Raw genomic sequence first — 21801 nt, forward strand, 5'->3', positions numbered from 1 at the left:
AGAGAACAAGTGTGGGTGTACATATTGAGCTTTCCTCTTTATTAACTATTTAGAAATGAGCAATCACCGTACACAAAGCGGCAAGGAAAGCACATTTATCTGCTTTATCGAAAATCACAAAGCATGATACAACAGAAACATAATACTTAGGTCAAATTAACTACAACTTCATGTACTGTTGTTGTCATTTTGTTCAACAGAGAGGGGTTACTTTTTATCGGTGAAGAACCAAAAAAAAACGCTATTTTTACTGCAACAGTTCTGTGGAAAATAAGCAAATACAGAATGTAAAACTGCACAGTTTAACTATCTGACACATTAGACAACCAATGAGCAATACATGAGCATCACTTGATAGGAAAAGAGACAAAATCATCATGGCAGCAGACAGAAACAAGATGCAAAAGCAGAGACGCAATCAAATGTAGCCTACTGGTTAACTTTAATACAAAAGTGACGCTCTGGCTCCCTCTAGTGGTAGTGCACACAGTGTTATGACGACATACACAAGACTGAGCATCTGTTTGGCTCATGCGATACATTTATTATCTGTTGAATGATCTAACAAATTATGCTTTTCATAAATGCCCATTTATGGTAAACCACCTAAAGGTGTCAGGGCCTGACATCAGTTACAGACTCTCTCTCTCTGTTAGCTATGAAACGTCTAAATTGCTCTATTAGTTTTGTCTGGTCTTTGTACACAGATCGACTTAGAGGACCATTTAAAAACTAGGTAAAATAAATAGAATCTCTACTTTAAACATATGCAGTATATTATCTTTACTTATATGGCATTAATTTTCTTTATAAAATCAGGACATGGGACTGAACTAATACGATAACATAAGACTGAATTTAAAAATGCAAAGAAATATTTTGCACTACTTAAACACTGATGATGGTGATCTCAAGCGAGTTATTGTTTTGTCACCTAAAATGAAAAAGCGGTAAAAGTTAAAGGGACAGTTCACCCAAAAATGATCCTTCATTATTTACTCACTCTTAGGGGCTGGACACACCAAAACTTTTAAACGCGGCTGAAAACGCCTGGACAACGCCGAATGCCAGCTGTTTTTCAGCTGAGTGCCAGCTTTCTTCAGCTAAGCGCTTTGGTAGCTCTGATACGTCAGCTGTGAGACGGTTGGTTGCTGTGCTGTCCCGCCCCACCTCCACTGTGATTGGACGGCTGCGTGAGAACTGACATTGACGAGCGGAGCAACCTCGGTGCTCAGTGCTGAGCGCGGAAAAAACGCTGGGTGCCGGTTTTCAGCGCGGACGAAAACCGCTAGCTGCTGGCTTATTTGAAAAACGCAGAGTTCCATTAGAAACAATTGAAAAAATGCGCCGGCCGCAAACGTAAAAGTTTTGGTGTACACAACCCCTTACTGTGCATTCACATCAGAAGCGGTAGAGGCGGCAAAAACGTGCTATTTTGAGATGATGCTTCATTCGCGCGTGAAATTCGAGACATTCAAGTGGAAATTCGCGTCATGGGAGGTGCTTCTGCGACTCCGCTTACTTCCTGTAATCACGTCACTACTAGACCAAGCTCCTGATTGGTTAACACGGCGCGAATATCCGCCAAAGTTCAGATTTTTCAAGTAGCGTGTTTCCCGCGGCAACGCTCAATTCACAGGATTCCTATTCACGTCTTTGGATTGACTAAACATGTAAATCACTCGCGCTTCCGCGTCTGGTGAATGCACTGTTATGTTGTTACAAACCCGTATACATTTCTTTGTTCGGATGAAGGAAGATAAAAGAAGGTATTTTGAGGAATGTTTGCAACAAAACCGTTCATGATCAGTTTGGTTACAAACATTCCTCAAAATATCTTCCTTCGTGTTAATCAGAACAAAGAAATTTATACGGGTTTGTAACAGCATGAGAGTGAGTAAATGATGTCAGAATTTTTATTTTTAGGTGAACTATCCCTTTAAGAAATGGTTTGCCTATTTAAAAAAAGTATAGAATGATTTCTTAGTGAAAATCACTGGAAACTAAGCTGCCTATTTATCCTTCAGTTCTTTTTGGAAACGCTTTGAGGGTACAGTTATTAAGATTGTACACATACATGCTCGTGGATCTTTATTGGTGAATGTACAGACTGACCTGAGGACATGCCTAGTCTTTCACACAAGTTATTTTCAATATGCTTCCCTTTCTTCAGCATGAAATAACTTCCTTTATGTCCTTATTTTTGGATTGAGCAGGATGTTACAGTAGGTGATGTTAACAACAGAGCGGATGAAAAAGCAGAGACAAAAAAAGAACTGAAAGGAAAGTTTGGTCGTTACAGTAAAGAACAAAAAATAACAATTGTAAAGACAAATGAAATATAACCGATGACTAGATAACAAACACGTAACATAACTATTTAACATTCACACACAAAACAAAGAAAAAACTTTGTATCTTTTAAGGAACAATAGAGCATTTAAATAAAGCTATGAATGATAAAAGACGTTAGACTCTTAAACACAACAATGTTAATAACCTTTAAACCTTCAGTGCGAAATAAGTTTGTGTAACAATCTCTACACTGTCCAGAGTAACAATATGTTTTTTGCCGTGTGACAATTTCAATTAATTCTGTCACATACATATACTGTAAAAAGTGAAAGTTGGATCTACTTTAAAAAATACTTTGTCAACTTGAAAATTTAAAGTTGAAAAAAAAATAAGCATTACCAATTGAAGTAATTCGTTTAATTAATCCAACTTTCACTATTTTACAGTGTAGACTATTTAAATAAATATTCTGATTTAAACTCAGAAAATCTCCTCACCTGCCTGTCATTTGCAGTAGTCTCAAGAGTCTGAACTATAAATATATCTACCTATTGGTTTAAAGCGTTTATTTAGCATCATTGAACAAATACTTCCTATTAAAAATGTAACAAATAGATCTCAACCAAAAAGCAGGAAAAGCAACATGAATCCACACTAAATCTGCGAGTACCCATACAATCTTTGAAACAATGACGTCTTATGAGAACATTGGCTAGCAAAAGACAAAATTTGGCCTGAGGTTGAAATGACAGTGTGATGAGCAGTGCATTAAAACTAAATAAAACACAATAAACCATTATACACATAAAATATTTAGACACTATAGGTACAAAACACTTGTACACAAGTGAAAATGCTCAACTCAAAAAGAACTGTAATGTAGATGAAGTGTCATCCTATATATATATAATAATATTCTTAATAAACATAAAAAAATTCACAAAAAGAAATGTTTAAAATAACACAAAGGCAAAAACACTTATTTGTACGTACTCGCACGCACACACACACTCATTCTCTCAAACACACTGAAAATGGAATGACCCAACATTGTATTGTATTTCAGTTTTCCATAGTCTCTTTTCCCATGTTTCCAATCTAATACTTTCTTGCCTGAATCCCCTTACTCTATCATCTGCCCACGTTGGTGGGATTTCCCTGGATCATGGCATCAGGTTAGGCGGCCTCCTCTAGCGCAGGGAGCAGGCCTTTCTCTGTCAGATGAGCCCTAAGTGAGTTGAAGATGTGGAGCTGTTGGTCTGGTCTTAGGGCTAGAAGCTGTTGGATGACTTTAGTGGGATTTGGCCCTCTATGGGAAAGAATTGAAAGAAAATATCAAAGCAAAGTGTGCAAATACATACGCATCTTAGGTATCTTTAGCATCTTGCCTTCTTCTGTGAGAGGACAAATTAAATGATAACAAGGGTTGCTTGCATTATCACCATGGTGTAATGCACAATTTCACAGACTAAATCAAAATGTATCAGTCATATACGCTTCACCATTATCTCTCAATCAGTGTACAAAGATATGGCATAGTAACATACATCATTCTGGATATCACAACACTACTGAAAACATTCAAATCCACATCAGTGAATAGAAGTCATACCTGATGAAGCTGGCAATGTAAACATTTACAAATGTGGCCATTAGGTACTGACAGTCAAAGCGGTCCATGATTCCTCCATGACCGGGAATGGTGTTGGCAAAGTCCTGCAGAATTGGAGATATGTTTAACCAGATCAGAGACCAGAAACTCACAATGAAATATGATTTATAATGAATAATCTGCCCATGCTTTTCTTTAACGGTACATTTAAATTGGGCGAAAGCGTTAACGCTTCTAATTTACTTATGATGGGTAACGTCATGCGTTGCCGAACTGAATTGTGGATCCGTCAATGTTGCGTCACTGCCGTTGCTCGCGGCAGATGTTGAACATTTCTCAACTTTTCAATCGCCAACGTGTGCGTCAACCAATCAGATCGCCTTATTTAAATATTAGTGGAGAGCCTAGTGCGAGCCAGCCAATTACGTTTATGCAAGACCGGTGCAAGTGTTGCGGCCAATGTCATTGGCTTTTGACAAGCCTTCCGTCAAGCGTTAACCCCTCTCATTTACTTATAATTTCGCCCCATGTGAATGTACTGTAAGATGAGCTCAAATGCAAAACCCTTTAAGTAAATGCCAAAATCTTTTAAAAAAAAATCAGCGATTAAGCAGATTTGAAGCAAAAGAGGAATGCATAATACGTGCCGAGGGCATTCGGTTATCATCATAATCTTATTTTTTGACTAAAGTGGCTTTTGTTCAGCTCTTCATATTATGACAGTGAATGAGGAAAAGTGTTTTACAGCAAAAATTTATCATAATAGGACTTGTCCACTATATTCCTGGTCCCAAGTAATGTGGAAACTTTTTGTGAGGAACAGGTTGAAATTTAAAGTTTGAACTATTTCTTTAACTTATATTGATCCTGAAACGCATCGTTTAGATCAGTGGTCTCAAACTCCCGGCCCGCGGGCCATTTGCGGCCCGCCCTCCCCCTCTCTGCGGCCCGCGGCAGCTTTTAACAATATAACATAATCTGGCCCGCAGAAAGATTTTTATTCAGCTGTTTCTCAGAATAGAGCTGCGGTGGGGCTCACATCAACAAGTCACAGCTTCTAATGGAGACACCGCATAATATGAGGCAGAGCCGTAGATGTAATGCAACACATAAACTACAGATAAGAAAAATTGCCATCAAAGTGCCCAGGTTAAAAGAGGAAAGATGAGGAGAAACATGCAGAGGATAAAAGTATGTATACTGCTATATATTAATTAAGTATAATATATTATTATGTAGCTTGCTACGCAATTACACACCTAGCAGTATTATAATTTTTTTCTGTTTAACTAGCTTATGTAACATTGACTACCCATTCAGAAGTTTTAGGATCACTTTCACTTATTCATATTTTTCCACATATAATAGCAAATTCATTAAAACTGTGGAATAACAAAGATGGAACATAATAAAGTCAATAATATGAGTGTAAACAATCCAAAATAAATCAAAACACAAACACTTACTAATGGTAATTTTTTTATAATAGTTTATAAATGTATACAGAAATGTTATTTGTTAGTTTAGTGCAAGGTTTTAATAGGCCTTAGTTATTAAAGAGAAGGTTAAGAAATTATTTACTTATATAAAATAATGTATATTTAAAAGATAAAAACCACTGCTTTTATTATACATTAAATAATAGAATTTTAACAGTCAATTTAAAGAAATATTGTACTTTTTTAACCTTAAAATAGCTCTGCGGCCCTCCGATTAAATGTCAATCTCAGAAATGGCCCCAAGCCAATTTGAGTTTGAGACCCCTGGTTTAGATGTTGACAGAAAGTAGGCAATAGTTTTATGGAGGACACAAGTCTTTTTCATGTTGGCATGGGATCTGTAAAGAGCTTTGATGATGACCTCGAAAATTACACCCACCTTGATCTTAAAGGCCCTTTTGAAGCCACTGGCAAAGAAGCCTCCGAACGGGCCCATGATTGAAGCAAAAGCAGACAGAGCGATGCTGTGGATCTGGAACGGGTACAGCTTCACTGTTGTCTATGGAGAGCGTAAGAAGGAAATGTTTCGATTTTTCCACTAGGCACCAGCTATAAATGCAATGTCTACATGCATAAAGGCAGTTGCACATGACTCTCGCCAGCTGTATAAATACTGAGCTATACATCACCCACTCTTAGTTCAGACATTGTTTGGTTAAAAATAACACTGGCAGTGCCAGTAACTAAAAACTGTGAGCTTATAGCAGAACTTTGACACACAAACACACATGCACGCAGCAAGAGGACAACTAGCAGAGCAACCATTAAAAAAAAGACAAAAACAGAAGGAGTTATACAGAAATACAGTGTAACAGATTGTGTATGTGTGTTTACCCAGCCTGTGACAGACTGCAGCACAGACGGCAGGCCGTAGTCCTGAAGCTGGAAGAGCTCAGATGGTTCACAGTCCACTGTAAAACTGTTGGAGTCATTATTAAACTCCACTGGACACACGAAAAAACGGTAACCTGCCATCATATAGGACAGCTGGAGAAAGAACACGGAATGAGAAATGTTATTGTTATTTATCAGACTCATTTGATGAATTCATATACAACTGTAATGGGAGAACTCAATAGCCTTTCCAGGAATAGGCAAAAAGGGGTGTCAGCCAAGAAACTTTGAGTTATAAGACAAAGATTCTTGTAAATTTGTCACTAACTGCATATTGGATCTTCCCTTTACAACAAAGGCTGCGTCCAAATATCCACACTTGGGTCTTTGTACTTGACTACTTACATGACGTATTCCTAGAGCTGTGTAAGGTTCTTCGTCTACAGCGCATATTGCTTTTCTGCACAAGAGCGCCCTCTGGTTTTGGATGTAGCGGCATTTCACCGTAATTCATTGAGAAGCATAGCAAGCATCATCGTCTGATATATTGGTGTACCCCTACAGACCTTTTGCGAGTAGACGTCACAGTTACGTCACTGCAAGTTGCACGCGCAATGTGGTGGCAGAAAAACAGTGGAAATGAATTAGAAATGAGTGAAACGAACAATAGAACTCACTAGAAAAGTCTTGCTGTGCTGTTGAGTGTCAGAATAGGAATGCCAAAAAAAGATGACCTTCATTTTTTATAGTATACCATCTTCAAATACACCATTTAAAGATAAACGTAGGTGTTTATGGTTGCAATAAGCCCTTAAACGGACAGACTGGAGTGATGAAATCATTTGGAAATCTTTTAATATTTAGAATAGAAAATAATTAGAGAAGACGTCCAGAAGTCTGTTCCCCTTTATGTGTCTCTTATAGCGTTTTCACCACGTTACGTTTATAATTTATTTAGAAGGATTAAAGATTTGAATAAGTTCATAAGACCATTAATATCACCATTTATTAAATATTTCATCATTTTTCCGGTTTCTATTACTTCTTTTTACCTTATATCTTAGCCTATGTATTATTCTTGTTTGTTCTAAAATTATGATGTTTACATACTTAATAAATATATAAATATTTCACACATACACACACACATGATGTACAGTGTACAGGCTTATACAAATTAATTTGTATGTAACATAATAGTTTTATAATAGTTTTCAGAGCAAACACATAGGCTATAAATATAAGGAAAAAATATAGAAAACAGGAAAATAATGGGGAAAAAATGATATTATAGAATACATGATAGTATTGCTCTAATATGTATTTTAGCGATTCATACTGTAAAAATAATTGATTTACCAATAAAGAACAATACATACACACACACATCAGTAGCCAAGCCATTTAAACTATTAACTTATCTTAAAAATAAACGTAACGTGGGTGCGGGTTTAGTGTGGGTTTAGGGCACTGCACTTTGCCAGTTTTAAGACACGGGACAGTCGTGCGCACTTACTTCCTGTCGAGTCGCCAAGACCGCAAGTGTGGGTATTTGGACGCAGCCAAAAAAAGTTACAGTGTTGATTTAGTAAGTCAGAGGTGCATCTCTCACAGATGCGGGTTTGTGTTAGAGTTGAACTTACCAGGATGCCAAACACAACAGTGGAGAAGAAGCCACCAATAAATCCCTCCCATGTCTTCTTAGGAGACAACTGCAAAAAAAAAAAAACAACGGTGGTTTTAACAAACCATAACATTTTATAGTGTCCTTAAAAAATATTTGGGCTATTCAGTATTGCCACATTAAAAAAATGCACAAATGTTATTGCAGAATATAACAAAATATAAAAGCAAATTAATTTCAATAAAAAAACAGTACAAGCAAAATAAAGACTTTTTGAGTTTAAAAAAAGTTGACATAATATTTATAAATATAGCTACTTCGGAGATATTTTATTTACACCACTAATATATTATATTTACACCACAAACCTTGATGAGAGGGGTGCGGCCGAAAAAGAAGCCAAACATGTAAGCCATGATGTCATTACAGATAACACAGGAGATTGGCACAATAAACCTGCACACAAATAACTTGTGCTATTTACTCCAAACACAACAGAAACACTAGAAACCAACTGTGTTTGATAGTGGTTGACACAAAGTATCCTCTCACCAGATCATCCCTTCAAACAGGTTATGAATGATTAAATGGGACTGAGTCACCACAATCAGGAGAGTCACATGGGTCCAACCAAACTGAAATGAGAAAGATGGACAGAGATTTATATTAAATAAAACATAATTTATGTCTGCTGTCCTGGATGAATGTTTTCAGTGAGATTGTCTCTGGGATTGTCTTTTAAGATTTTGGATAATGCACCTTTCAAAACAGACCGGGTGCCTAGGATCTAGGTAGGCAGCTTACTACAAACAATGAGCTAATATGTAAGTATGATGGTGTGTTTGTGGTACAATGGATTTATAATAGACAGGTAATTTGAGGATTCGGAGTCTAGGCACACACTCACCATGTAAAACTGCAGGCGATAGTGTTTCTTCACCAGACTCAAGACGAACATGCAGAACCCTGTAAAGACAAATATGGTAAAAAACACAGCACCACTAATGTTATTCCTGCATGTTCCTCTTTGGCTATATTTGTCCCAGTCACGCTGCCATTAATTCTACCCTGTTTGACAGGAACAGCCAATGAAAAAACTCAAACCAACAGTGTTCCGATAAAGAGAATACTACCCTAAAGTAAATTTTAAAAAAGTAGGACATTTATACATCTGATTGGTAAGCATAACATTTGAAAAATACACAGCAACATGCATATTTGTTGCACTTTGTAAAACCAGATCATTGGTTCAATTAGATTCCGAATAGCCGGCTACACAGTGAGCCTCCTTAAAAAAAACATATTGGTAACCGCTTAACTAGACTAGCTAATCTAACTATAATAGCAATCTAGAAATAATTTAGGTGACATATGCCAAGTAGCTAACAATAAATTGTGAACATGTTTGTGATATAACGCTTGAGCTGAAAAATACCCATTAGCTCAATTACGCACCCACTCCTATGAGTCATTTACACAATACTGATGCAACTCTATGGGGCGGTTTCCCTGACAGGGCTTACCCTAGTCCCAAATTCAAATGCATGTTTCACATGCCGTAATTTAAAACACCGACATATGTAAAGTATGATTGTAAAAATGACTTAAAGGAACAGTATGTAGGATTGTGGCCAAAACTGGTACTGCAATTACACAACTGGTGGCCAATACACAACATAACAACATAAACATCAGTTGAGGGCTGCAACTCCACTTTTTAAATGACAATATCCTGGCCGGACCACTGTTGTCAGTGCAAAAAGTATTTGAAATGAAAATGATTTCTTAATGTCTAGTGACATATCAGGGCCATTTTATGATTAATTGATATAATTTTTTTACATACTGTTCTTTTAATATAACTAAGGATTAGTCCTGGATTAATCTAAACCATGTCTGGGAAACTGTCCCTATGAGATTAGCATCCTAATAACGGCAGTTTATCTAAAATCATATTTTGATATTTTTAAGCATGTCGTAATATTTGTGGATTTTGGTCTAAAATAAATGTTTTTCATGCCTTGGAGCAGTGCTGAACAACATATTGAAATAGTAGAAATATTGCATGTCAATAGTTTCCAAAAAATAAAGAATTTTAATACTTCTAAACGTTAGGTAAAGTTAAAGTTTTAGCAAAGAAACGGGACATAAATGAAGGCTTCTGTGTGTTCTGATGGGTGGAAAATAAGAAACGATAAAAAAAAGTAAAATTCTTTTTTTTTAAGGGGACATACCATGAAAATTGACTTTTTCCATGTTTAAGTGCTATAATTGATTCCCCAGTGTTTTTATCAACCTAGAAAATGGGAAAAAGATCCACCCAGTAACTAAGTTTTGCTAAACCATTCTTCACAAGCATGTGAAAAAATAGGTCTTTGAAATTTTTCTCCCCTTGTGATGTCAGAAGGGGATAATACCACCCCTTGGAAAGATAATATATGACATCCAAAAATGTTATGATCACTTTATCATTTTAAACAGTAGGCCTATAACATAGGGCTCAGAGATAGATATAGTGAATATTCACAATAAACTACCAATGACTTTGCTATTGATTGTTGCAAATATTGTGATGTTTTAATTTCCTTAACTCGAAGTTTATATACCTTTACGATCCTTGTTGTGTGATTCAAAAGTGAGAGGTATTTTACTTTTGCGAGACAATTTAAATCTGCTTTACTGTTTATATTCAGATTAGCAACAATGGCTGTTTGATCAAAATGAGAATGAACAAAATTGTGACCATGCCTGTAAAAATCCAGCTAAAGTCTTTGGTGATTTACTTCAAAGTGTTTTCAAATTAAAATCGTCCTACATAAATGTAAAGAGTATTCTATGAAAATGTAACCTTGATATGTTAAACATCTCAGGGCCATGTCAGAGACTGAAATAAATGTGTAATCAAACTTTGATGCTCATAATCTCATTATTATGAGACTTTAGTCTAGATTGCACAGAAAGGGTCACAAATCTTAAAATAAGAATTTCCTACAGTAACAAACATTTAATGATTTTCAGCTATGTTGCCCAGCTTATAGGGCTGAATAATGATTAATTGCGATAAAACTATTGCTGTATAAAAGTTTACATCATATGTGTGTGTGAACTGTGAATAATAACTTTGTATAGATAAATACACACACACATGTATGTATATATTTAAGACATGTTTACATGCGTATATACATTTGTATATTTATGTATCATTTATATTATATTAAAAATTAAAAAAAAAAATTCTGCAATCGTTATGCAGCCCTACTAGCTAATATTCAAGCTCATTCGCTATGAAATGTTTAAATCTGCGGTCTTGCATTTTTTTAAATGAGCAAGGGGAGTACTTACAGAGTGCTCAACCACATCCTGTACAGCATGAACTTCACACTTAAAACATGCATTAAACCTACAGCTATAGCTCTCACCACAACTGCATGACAAATGGTGACACAAATGTCATTTACAAGACTGATCATCTCATAAGTATCTGTTTATTGAGTCATAGGGTGAATACAAAGCAATAACAGGGTTTGTTTAAGAAGCTCCCAAAAATAGCAATGGTGACATAAAGTGGTGTGTTTATGAGAAACATGATGTTCTAACCTGTGAGGTAAAGAGCGAAGGAAATGAAGCGATGGTATTTGCTGAGGATGCGTAGAGGCTCCTCCCTCTGCACCAGGGTGAAGAAGTAATCTGTCACCGTTTCACCATAGAAGAAGTAGTTCACACATAACAGGAAGTACCTGATAGAAACCGTTACAACTGACAGTCAGAAAGCATTATAACACAGGGCTATAACAAAATCTAATCATTCTCTTAGTTGTGAGGCCATATGCGATTCAGTTTGTGAAAACCAAGCTAAAGTCAGTTTTGTAACTTGTGGTTTTCTACATAAAATCATCCTACATAATATAAAGAACATATATTTAGTTCATATCTTTAATATTGACTGAGTAAGGTGAAATCAGTGAGTGAGATCAAACTTTGATGTTCCTAATATCCCAAGCATATAATGAGACTTTAGCCTGGATTTCACTGACAGAGTCACATATTTCAGAAATGGACAGACTGTATCTAGAAGATAGATTATGAAGAGAGTAAAATTGTGACAACATGAATAAAACACAGTAAGATGCTACACAGCAGGACTTATGTAAGGCAGCACTTAACTAATCTATAAAGTCTACAAACAATTCAAGAAAAGTTTACCAATCTTTGAAATCTCATCTCATTAAAAATGTCAATTTCACTCTGAAATCAAAGGAAAAATAATTTGCATGAAATTATAGTTTTTTTCATGTACATGCTAACTGTTATGAAACTAACATCAGAATGCAAATGATCTTAATGGCTCTTAAGCCCGGGATACATTGCACGATTTTTGGTGCTATGAAGATGAAAGATTGCCATTGTGAAACAATCTAACGTCCAAAGATAGCCTACGATAGTTTTCTGACAGTGGCAGAAATTCAGCATGATCAACGCACGGTGTGTTTGCTGCTACAACCTGCATACTGGTATTTGTTTATCACTAGCGGATACTGGTGACTTCGCGCTAACATGTGATGCAGCCGCCGAAGCCTCTGTGTCATCATCGGACACATGCTTGTCGTACTCAAGTTTAAACGGTCCATGTCGCACAGTGTGATAACGATCTTATAGGAGTGCAAAAATCCTGCAGTGTATTCCGGGCTATAAAGGTATAGCTGGGAAAAAATACAAAAATTCTGCTATCATTAACTCATCCTCAAGTTGTTTCAAAAGTGTATAAATTACTTTGCTCTACTGAACACAAATGAAAATATTTTGAAGAATGTTTGAATCCAAAAAAATCAATAGCATCACTCAATTCCACAGTATTATTATTTTTTTACTACAATGGAAGTCAATAGTGCCCCAGATCTGCTTTGTTACAAACATTCTTCAAAATCTCCTAATTTGTCTTTAACATGAAATTCATACAGCAACATGAAGATGAGTAAATAATGACAAAATTTTCATTTTGGGTGAACTATCCCTTTAATGTCACATGTTGAATCTTTCCTTCAAAAAACGTAAAAATCTAAAGTCTATCGCCGCGTCTGAAACCGGCTACGTCCATATTATTTAGTAGGTGAAAAGCAGTAGGGGCGAGAAGTACGTCCGAATTCATAGTACTCGAAAAACACATGACCTACTACTACTGGCAAGATCACAATGTGTTCATTTGGTGTACACGTTACCCATAAGCCCCCAAAGAGGATGCAACAAAGAAAAAGAAAAGGTGATGTCTCATTCAAAAAGTGGTAACAAGGGTCTATTCAAAGGCATACAGTACTTAGGCCAAAGGTAAAAGTCTTAGGCCACTATCAACAGCTTTGTTATTTTAGCAGAGTTTAAATGTCCATCCATATTTATTTTTCACTCTTTTTTTAAGATACAAACAGAAAATATGTACACAAAATTAAAAACAAAAAATTTTCAGAACTAAATGTCTTCTTCAGGCATCAGTCAGTATTTAATGTGACCTCTCTTGGCACGAAACACATCTTGACCTTTTTTTAGGAGACTGAAGTCCTGAAGTCATTTGATTAAAATTAGAAATTAGGATTTCATTTCATTTAGGTTTAAGAGATCCTGCAGCTGCCTGCTATTGCTCAAGTGGAAGGGAAGTTTACCCTAAATACTTGACACTTCAGCTGTTTTAATACTACATACACATTTTGTGTATTTTCTGGTTGTATTCATATAAAGAGACTGAGAAATAATTATATATGATCACTATACAATTGCAAAAACAACAACTCTAATGGTAGCATGGTGGCTTAAGACTTTCGCACAGTACTGTACATATTAAACAGCGGTCACTTATGGTTAATTGACTTATTTGTCACGTAATGTACCGAATTCATTCATAATATCCATATTCATACTATATAGTACCTACTGTCACAGTATGTGATTTCGGGGCGCAGGGTATGTTTGCCTATGATTTACTGTACCTCAATACAGCTGGTGACAGCATGTATAACTGAATGAAAAACAAGTGCAGTGGAAACTAATTCAACAAAAAGAAAATTAAAGCCAACACTCCACAGAGATAAGAAGAAAGTGATGGTGATGGCCTCTAATTACAGTACAGGCTGGAGCAGCAGGAGAGAGACAGAAAGAGAGATGTGGGTTGAGAGGTTATGAGAGGAGGAAGAGGGGGATTGACCGAGCGTGAAAATAGTGGTGGCAGGTGTGTGTCGTGGGTCTCACCAACTTAATGTTCTGAACCAGGGCAGGTGGTATGAGTGATAGACACTGTAACCAATTGTGATGATCTCATGGAAACACTTGATCTGAACACATAGCACCTGTAAAACAGAGAGAGAACAAGAATGTAAAGAAACAAGAGGCAATGCATGTGTTATCTACATGATTTACTAGAGACTTTGGATGTTGCATCACATGTTATGTTTATTTGTTTATTGAGTGCTTCTTAGCCCCACTAATTGTTAAATACGGAAATGTAACATAAAGTGTAGCTAATAAAGTGTGACATCATGTTTGTCAAGAACCCATACTCGAAATTTCAACCTATACCAACCCAACCTGGAGCTGTGGGCAGATATAACTGCAATTGGGCAAATGTGCCGTTTTCAAGGGCACCTCCGTCGCAAGCTGTCGGCCGTGAGACTCAAACAGGAGACTTTTGGGTTACAATCCCAACTCTCTAAGGCTACGACTAGGGGTTTTAAAACAATAGACCAATCAGAAGTAGATGTGGGTTGGATAAACAGCTCCAGCTGAATGTTTACAAAGACAATATTTGTCTTCTGTAATGTCAGAACCTCTTGACATAACTGTGTCTGGTTATTTGGCTGTTGTGTACCTACCACAACAAATCTAGGTATAGATTATAACTGAAGACTTGCAGTTTAAGGGTCATAAGGGCAATCTATAAACTAATAAATCACTACGTGTGTGCATTTTAGCAGGCTTAGAGCCTGTCCACATGGAGACACATTTAGCTGTAAATGTAAAAAATGAGTATCGTATCAGTGTGTTTGTCCGGATGGATCCGGTGTTTTTGGAGCCAGAAACCACTATTTTTTGAAAACAGGTCTCAGAACGGTTTCGTGAGTACAGCCAATCCATATATTTTGTGATACGATGATGTCATCAGCACTTGTGTTGACCCTAGTCAGATACCGCTTTGTCATGTAACAGCAACAACAACAGTGGGCCCACATGCTTATGCACATGCTCAAAGTATTCTTCTCCATTTTTTTTATCTTTTTCAGATAAGAAAAGTTCTGGGTTTGTGTGAATGTGTGGCCATAATTCATCATAATTGAGAATTTATACGCAGCTTTTGCTTTTTAAAAATAACAGAAGGATTTTGTAGCCAACGTTATCTCACAAATACCGTTTATGGTACTGAACCCAGAACAAGTCAGAAGTCATGATAATGTCTGCAACAAAAGGAAAAGAAGACACTCACAATCATCATCAGCACCATCGGACCCAGATAAATAATGATGAAGAAGAAGGAAATCATAGCCAAAGTCAGAATGCCCCTCACCCACCAGTTCCTCCACCTGCAGGGGCGAAAACACATTAACGCAAAAACATATTGGATGGAAATATAATCTTCCTAATGCGAGGGCCAAAAGCTCATGTGGCCTTTTTATTGAATCAGCCATCTGCACTGCGCTGGGTGTTCACAGCAACAGCCAAGTGATCATTTCTGGAGTGAGGCCATGTTATACAGTAACATGACTGTACAATAATTGAGCTGTTTAGTTTGTGGTCCTAAAAACCGGAAGTGAATTGAATATTTCTGAGCCACGAGTTCCCTCAGGAAATTCTAATGGGTTTACAGAATAGCACTTTTCAAGTTTATATTTGTAAAGCACGGAAAATATGAAATCAAAGCTACTACAGACATTATTTTATGCATACATCAATAACTGCCATTATAAAAAGCCATCAGAAATGACCAGAGATACCTACAGTGAATTGGACAAATACACACTGACACTGCTACACTTTATTAAACAATTTTTGGAAGAAGTTGCTATTACCGGGAGGAGAGACCTGAAAGGGCTTTGTTGAGAACCTCTGGTGTGTCATCAGGAGGAACGGGAACCTCAGGAACCCCAGAGTCCGATTTATTCTCATTGTCTGAGGCTCCGTCTCTCTCAGACCTGCCGTCCGTCTCAGAACCCTAAACAGACAGAAAAAAAGATGAAACAAACACAATACACACTGAAAAAAATCTCTGGCTGCACATGATTAAATGAAGTTTTCTTAAAATGATTTTTCCTTAAAAAAATTGGATCTACGACATAATTTAATTATGTACACTAGTTCAACATGATTAAATCAAGTTTTCCTAAAATTAAATTAATGTTAATTTCATTTTAAGAAAACCTAATTTAATCATGTGCAACCGATGTCCAGAAGTTTTTTTCAGTGCAGTGCAGTTCTTTTTAAAGAGTAACTAAACCCTAAACCAACTTTTTTTTAGTTAATGATCTGTAAGAATGGGGCTTTATTAGTGCTGTTCATTGATTTTAGTAAGTTTTTTTACATTTGGGTATAAAGTGTTTCAATACTACAATATATGGTGTAAAAACGTCTGAGTGCTGCCCTCTTCAGGTTGAACGGTGGCTATTGCAGTTGAATTTTCCTATTGGATGATGGGTCCAAAAAATGACTCGTGACGTAAGCAGGTTCAAGCTCACCACGCCCTTGTTACGATATCACCACACACTTAGTTCGTCCCCTCTATCTCCGTTGGGGTCTGCCCACTTTTCTTGCATTTTTCAAATATTGCCAGTGGGCGGAGTCAGGCTCTGACCAGGGGTTTAGTTACGCTTTAACTCTTTCCCTTATCTCGTCAAAAATGTGAAAATGCTTTCCTGCCAATGACGAGTTTTTACAGCAATGCATATTTTGGTTACCATCCACTAGGTGGCGATCTTACCCAACTTATAAAACACTAAAGCATCCACCGATCCAAAAACTGTAAAAATCCATGTTTTTTGCTCAAAATTTTGTATTTTTGAAGAACCCTACCCATATCTGAGAAGTGATAAAAAGTGAACAAATAGAGACAGAATGAAACTGGGTTTTTTGAAAGCAGAGGGTCTGTTCTTTCATTTGATATATTATATGTTTATAGACAGTTTCATCGGATGCATGTGTTTAATGGTCTAACTAGTTGCTAAACTGAACTCTTGAACAAATACCTTGTCGAAAATAACAAATGTTTTGGTTTCCTAGGTAATCTACGTGTTGTTTATTTAGCTTGTTACGCCGGATTTCCACCAACTGCGTAGCAGCTGCAGATCGGCTCCGCTGCGATACGGCTCCGCACTCCGCCGTCCGCCAATACCCACCAGTTCCGTATTTGTTGCAGAGCGGCTGCGTGCTGAAGTGACGAGGACCCATGAGGTCTCGCAAATTCACGTGATGATTGCGCGATACCTAGTTCTGTCTCTGCCCATTATGCCGTTAAATTATGCGTTTTTACAAACCAGCCCAGATCACAACACGAGATAAAAGCGTAGACAGAGCAGTACATCAAATCCATCCAAAATTCAAAAATAAGAAGGTTGCTAAAACTAATTTATTCATGCTCTATCTTTAATGTATTATTTGAAACTCCCCCTGGCTCTGTTCTTGTCTATTATTTGTTGTTTCTGTATTAATGACTTTATTTGTGTGTGTTTGTAATGTTTGTATTGCAAAGATTTAATAAAAAAACAGAAGTTCTCGCGAATTCAGGTATGATCACGCGATAAAGTCATGGCTCCGCCCTGCTGAGCTGTCCGGCATCCGTCAAAAATAGAAGCTCTGCGTATTTGTGCCGGAGGGCTGCGGATGGCCGGAGCTGTGACGGATTCGGAGCGCAGTCAGTGGAAATACACACATTGACTTGAATAGAAACCGATTGACTCCGCCACCGTTCCGCAGCGGATTCGCAGCCTTTCCGCAGTCGGTGGAAATTGGGGGTTATAGAAATAAACTACTTTAAGGGGTTTTGGTGTTAATTATTCTTAGCGGAGTTTACCGGAAGTAACATGTGTTCCACGAAAGCTTCTCTAAACCGTCTATATATTTAAAGAAGAACATTTTCTGGAAGGCATTAAACTTTAGTGAAAATCATAAAAAATGCCGGTGCTGGCTGGCAACCTAAAAAAAAAAACGCTGGCAGAGAAAGTTTATATTTGTATATTTGGAGTTCTGTTTACAACATACTAAAAAGCTGTTCACCATGCTACGTTATATCTGCATCCAGAAAAAAAATTTGAAATCCCAGCAGAAATCCCAGCAATCTGTTCCAATCACAGCTCACTAATAAAACTAAATCCACCACACAAATTGTAATTAAAAATAATTAAAGTATAATGTTAAGGCTATATAGGACAGCATATATAACTGGCTTCGCATAGTAGACTGTTACACACATACTATTGACCTATCTTTATCACCATAGCAACAGGCTGCACAGTGTGTCATCGTCAGCTGGGGCCGAACCAGTCGGATTGTTCTAGAAAGCATGTTCTTCTGTGTTTGACATTAGTTTGCTAACATAAAGCTGCTCCCACCGGCACTCGACAGCTTCCTTTTAACCATAGAAGGATCCAGCGTTGCCATGGAGAGGGGTTACATCCTGATATTTAACATGCCAGAGTTTAAAAATACCCTCCCTCTGCTCCTCCTCCCCTGTCCCTCAACTGCCCCACCGACCGCAAATAGCTCATCAGGAACCGAGGACATCCCATGCTTCCTGAGAAAGGGGAGAAATGCTCAATCTTCCTAACAGACTTTGATGAATTAGGCTTGTCATAATGTTGCAGAACATTGGCCATCTGGAAATTAGACATTTTGACCAACGCATATTCCTGTGGCATATGACAAGCGACAAATGCGTCAGGAGATGTTTACAACTCTAAGTGTGTACTTTAAGTTTACAACTACTATTGACATTATTTCATGCTTGCGCAAAAGCACACCCTGAGGAAACACAATATTTCGGCTTGCTGACTATTGCAAATAAAGGCGACGACCAAGTTATACAATGTATTGCCTGTTTAATTCTAAATTTAACACAATGTCTCATGGCAATTATGATGGCATACTTTAGTCTAATGTAATAAACTTAATGGCCAACCTCATTCTGAAGGAATGTAAGGAATTCTTGAATTCTCTTACAAATAAGGGGTGTCCGGCAGAGTCCTGAATACCCAGTTAGGATTTATTTTGTTAAAATGACCAGACTGCACACTGTCCTATTTATGTAATGGCAGTATTACCAACCAAATGAATATTTGTTATAATAATACTGATATAAGTTAAGGTTTTGCTCAGTATGACAGCTCAGCTATGTAAAAAATATCAGCTGCTGTCTGTGACATTAGTCATTTATAAATTTTAGCAGTCATTATACAAAATGTTTGATGGATTGCCAAGATTAATCCGAATTAAACATTAAATAGAGGTGTGTAATAACTGCTTGGAATATCTTGGGAAATAGATTAATGGTGGAAAACTGTGAAAGTCTTCTCACACTTACATAACAAGCATACATGGATCGGTAAAATAACAAGTTTGGTTTAAGGCTGAATACCGAAATCCAAATGAAGACAATACAAGCTTGTAGTGCTGCCTCACGATTAATCGCGACTAATCATTTGCTGAATAAAAGTTTTTGTTTACATAATATATGTGGGTGTACTATGTATAATAATTATTTATAAATACACGCACAAACACACATGTATATATTTAAGAAACATTTGTATACATGTTTATATTTATATATAATTTATATTATATATAAATATAAATATTTATTATATAAATATATTTTTTTTCTTAAAATTATACATGTATGAGTGTGTGTGTATTTATATATACATAATTATTATACACAGTATACACACACATATATTATGTAAACAAAAACTTTTATTCTGCAAAATGAGGCAGCACTATAAGCTTGAATTTGCAAGACCAAAAACTACAGTAAGGAATAATTGATGACAGGCCATTGAATATGTAAGGAATAATGTATAAGCGGGATAATGTAAGCAGCTGGTTGTTATCGCAAAAACAGACCGAAGGGGCTTATTTTGCGATAACACCCAGCTGCCTTCACATTATCCTGCTTTTTACACAAATATTTACCTCATAAGTAAGGTAAGGGACATTAAATATTTTACTTATGCTAATTTTTAACGAATGCTGACCTTCCGCTAGGAAAACCTGTTTACTTTCAGACACCTTTGGTTTAATCTTTTGCAAATATAATGTCATAGATGTTATTAAATGGCATATTTATTTTTTGTGTAATATTTAACTGTACCCATCAAAATTATTTGCAGCTTCCAGGTAGCACTGTGTGTTATCAATCGGTTGTTATCTCGGAATAACATTACTTGGAATGTCGCGACTGGCCAATCAGAATCAAGCATTTAAGAGTGCCGTGTAATAAGTTTAAATAGTAATCTTCATGTTTGAGAACATATGGATCTTTTTGGTTGGATACAGACCCTGTCACTACTTAACAGTTACATACAAGCATGATTCTTTCCATCACTCAAGTGTGGGTTGTGACGTTCGTAACCCTAAAAATAGAAGTAACTCTTGCAGTCATTCTTTGAGACATTTCCCCTAAGAGCAAATATGACAAAGGTACAACAAAACGCGTGGTAGGAAGTTACACGGTCAACCACACAATCCAATGACCACAGGATGTTCTCACAAACATTTACAGACAAGCTTGTTTACTACACAGCAGCATGAATTCCTAGCATCCACAGATGTTTGTTGTATGGCATTAGTCAGTAGTGTCACCTTAACAAACATACTGTGATTTTACGGTTTAAACATGTACTCATGCCTACAGATCACTCACCCACGTACTAATGCCACCTTCATTCTTTGTGATCTCCACCTCCATGTCAACCCAGTATTAGATCAGTCCATGGACTCCTAAAATCCTCTATCTCTCTTGAGTTCCCATTCACATCTAAATAACATTAAACCCTGCTGCAAGTTTAAGCTCAAGCTCGTCTCCATAAACAGTAGAGGGATTGTTCACGCCACTTAAATTAATTTTCGTAACATGGCAACTGCAGGAAACATACTGGCGTCTGATAAATGCTTGCTTTGGACAGACAGGAAACCTTCAGTACATTGAACATCATCTACTGCCTGATGCTCAGTTTCTCTGCATGAGTTCTGATTAGGGGTTTAGCTAAAAAAATCATTCATCAAAATTAAGCATTAAAACCTCTCATCCTGCTTTCTTTAAATGTGACTTGACACGTACATGATCCAGAAACACATCGACCCACAGCAGATGCTTAACATACATGACAGGAGAGCATGATGTAGCTAGTATGGTAGCCATAACATACATCTCTCGTATTAGATATTACCTTATCCTCCGAGTTCTTATGCTGAAACTCTTTATCCATCGCTCCTCGATGTCGTAATTCTGCCATGATAGCTTTCGTTTGTTGAAAATAAAAGACCTAGAGACGATGAATTTGCAATCGTCGGGGGGTTTGCTACTCGTTTTCAATGATTGTTATTGGGACGCGAAAGGAAACGAGTGCGCAATGCGCATGCGTATACTAACGGGGGCAGGGGACAGCCATCTAGCGGTCAAAGTTGAGAAGACTACGGTTCCTGGAAAATATAACAGTTATCTCTGTAAAATGTGGTCAAACTCTTCTTTGTAATGAGGAGAGTTACCGCAAGACTGACTTGTATTTACTAGCTCCCACGAAAAAAAAATTGTAGTAAATAGTAAATTGTAGCATACTGTAGTAGGGCTGCACGATTCAGAGAAAAAATCTAATTGCGATTTTTCTGATCAAAATTACAATTCGCGATTTAAAGTGCGATTCATTAGTATATAATAAAAGAGCTACATCCAGGTTTGTTGTGGTGGT

The 21801-nt window shown here is 36.9% G+C and overlaps 1 protein-coding gene across 1 annotated transcript; it reads right to left on the minus strand.

Moving 5' to 3' along the window:
• Window positions 1–10: 10 nt before the first annotated feature.
• Window positions 11–21459, minus strand: cds2 (CDP-diacylglycerol synthase (phosphatidate cytidylyltransferase) 2). Its single transcript, XM_065250633.2, has 13 exons — window positions 21283–21459; window positions 15913–16055; window positions 15330–15426; window positions 14102–14199; window positions 11465–11604; window positions 8772–8830; window positions 8417–8499; window positions 8233–8320; window positions 7884–7952; window positions 6241–6393; window positions 5786–5905; window positions 3908–4011; window positions 11–3604 (listed from the first exon to the last, which is right to left on the minus strand). Exons 1-13 carry the CDS (start codon window positions 21346–21348, stop codon window positions 3472–3474), a joined length of 1353 nt encoding a protein of 450 aa, XP_065106705.2. The 5' UTR covers window positions 21349–21459; the 3' UTR covers window positions 11–3471.
• Window positions 21460–21801: the final 342 nt, after the last annotated feature.

This window comes from Paramisgurnus dabryanus, chromosome 5, assembly GCF_030506205.2.
Source record: "Paramisgurnus dabryanus chromosome 5, PD_genome_1.1, whole genome shotgun sequence".
In the NCBI taxonomy this organism is placed as follows: Eukaryota; Metazoa; Chordata; class Actinopteri; order Cypriniformes; family Cobitidae; genus Paramisgurnus; species Paramisgurnus dabryanus.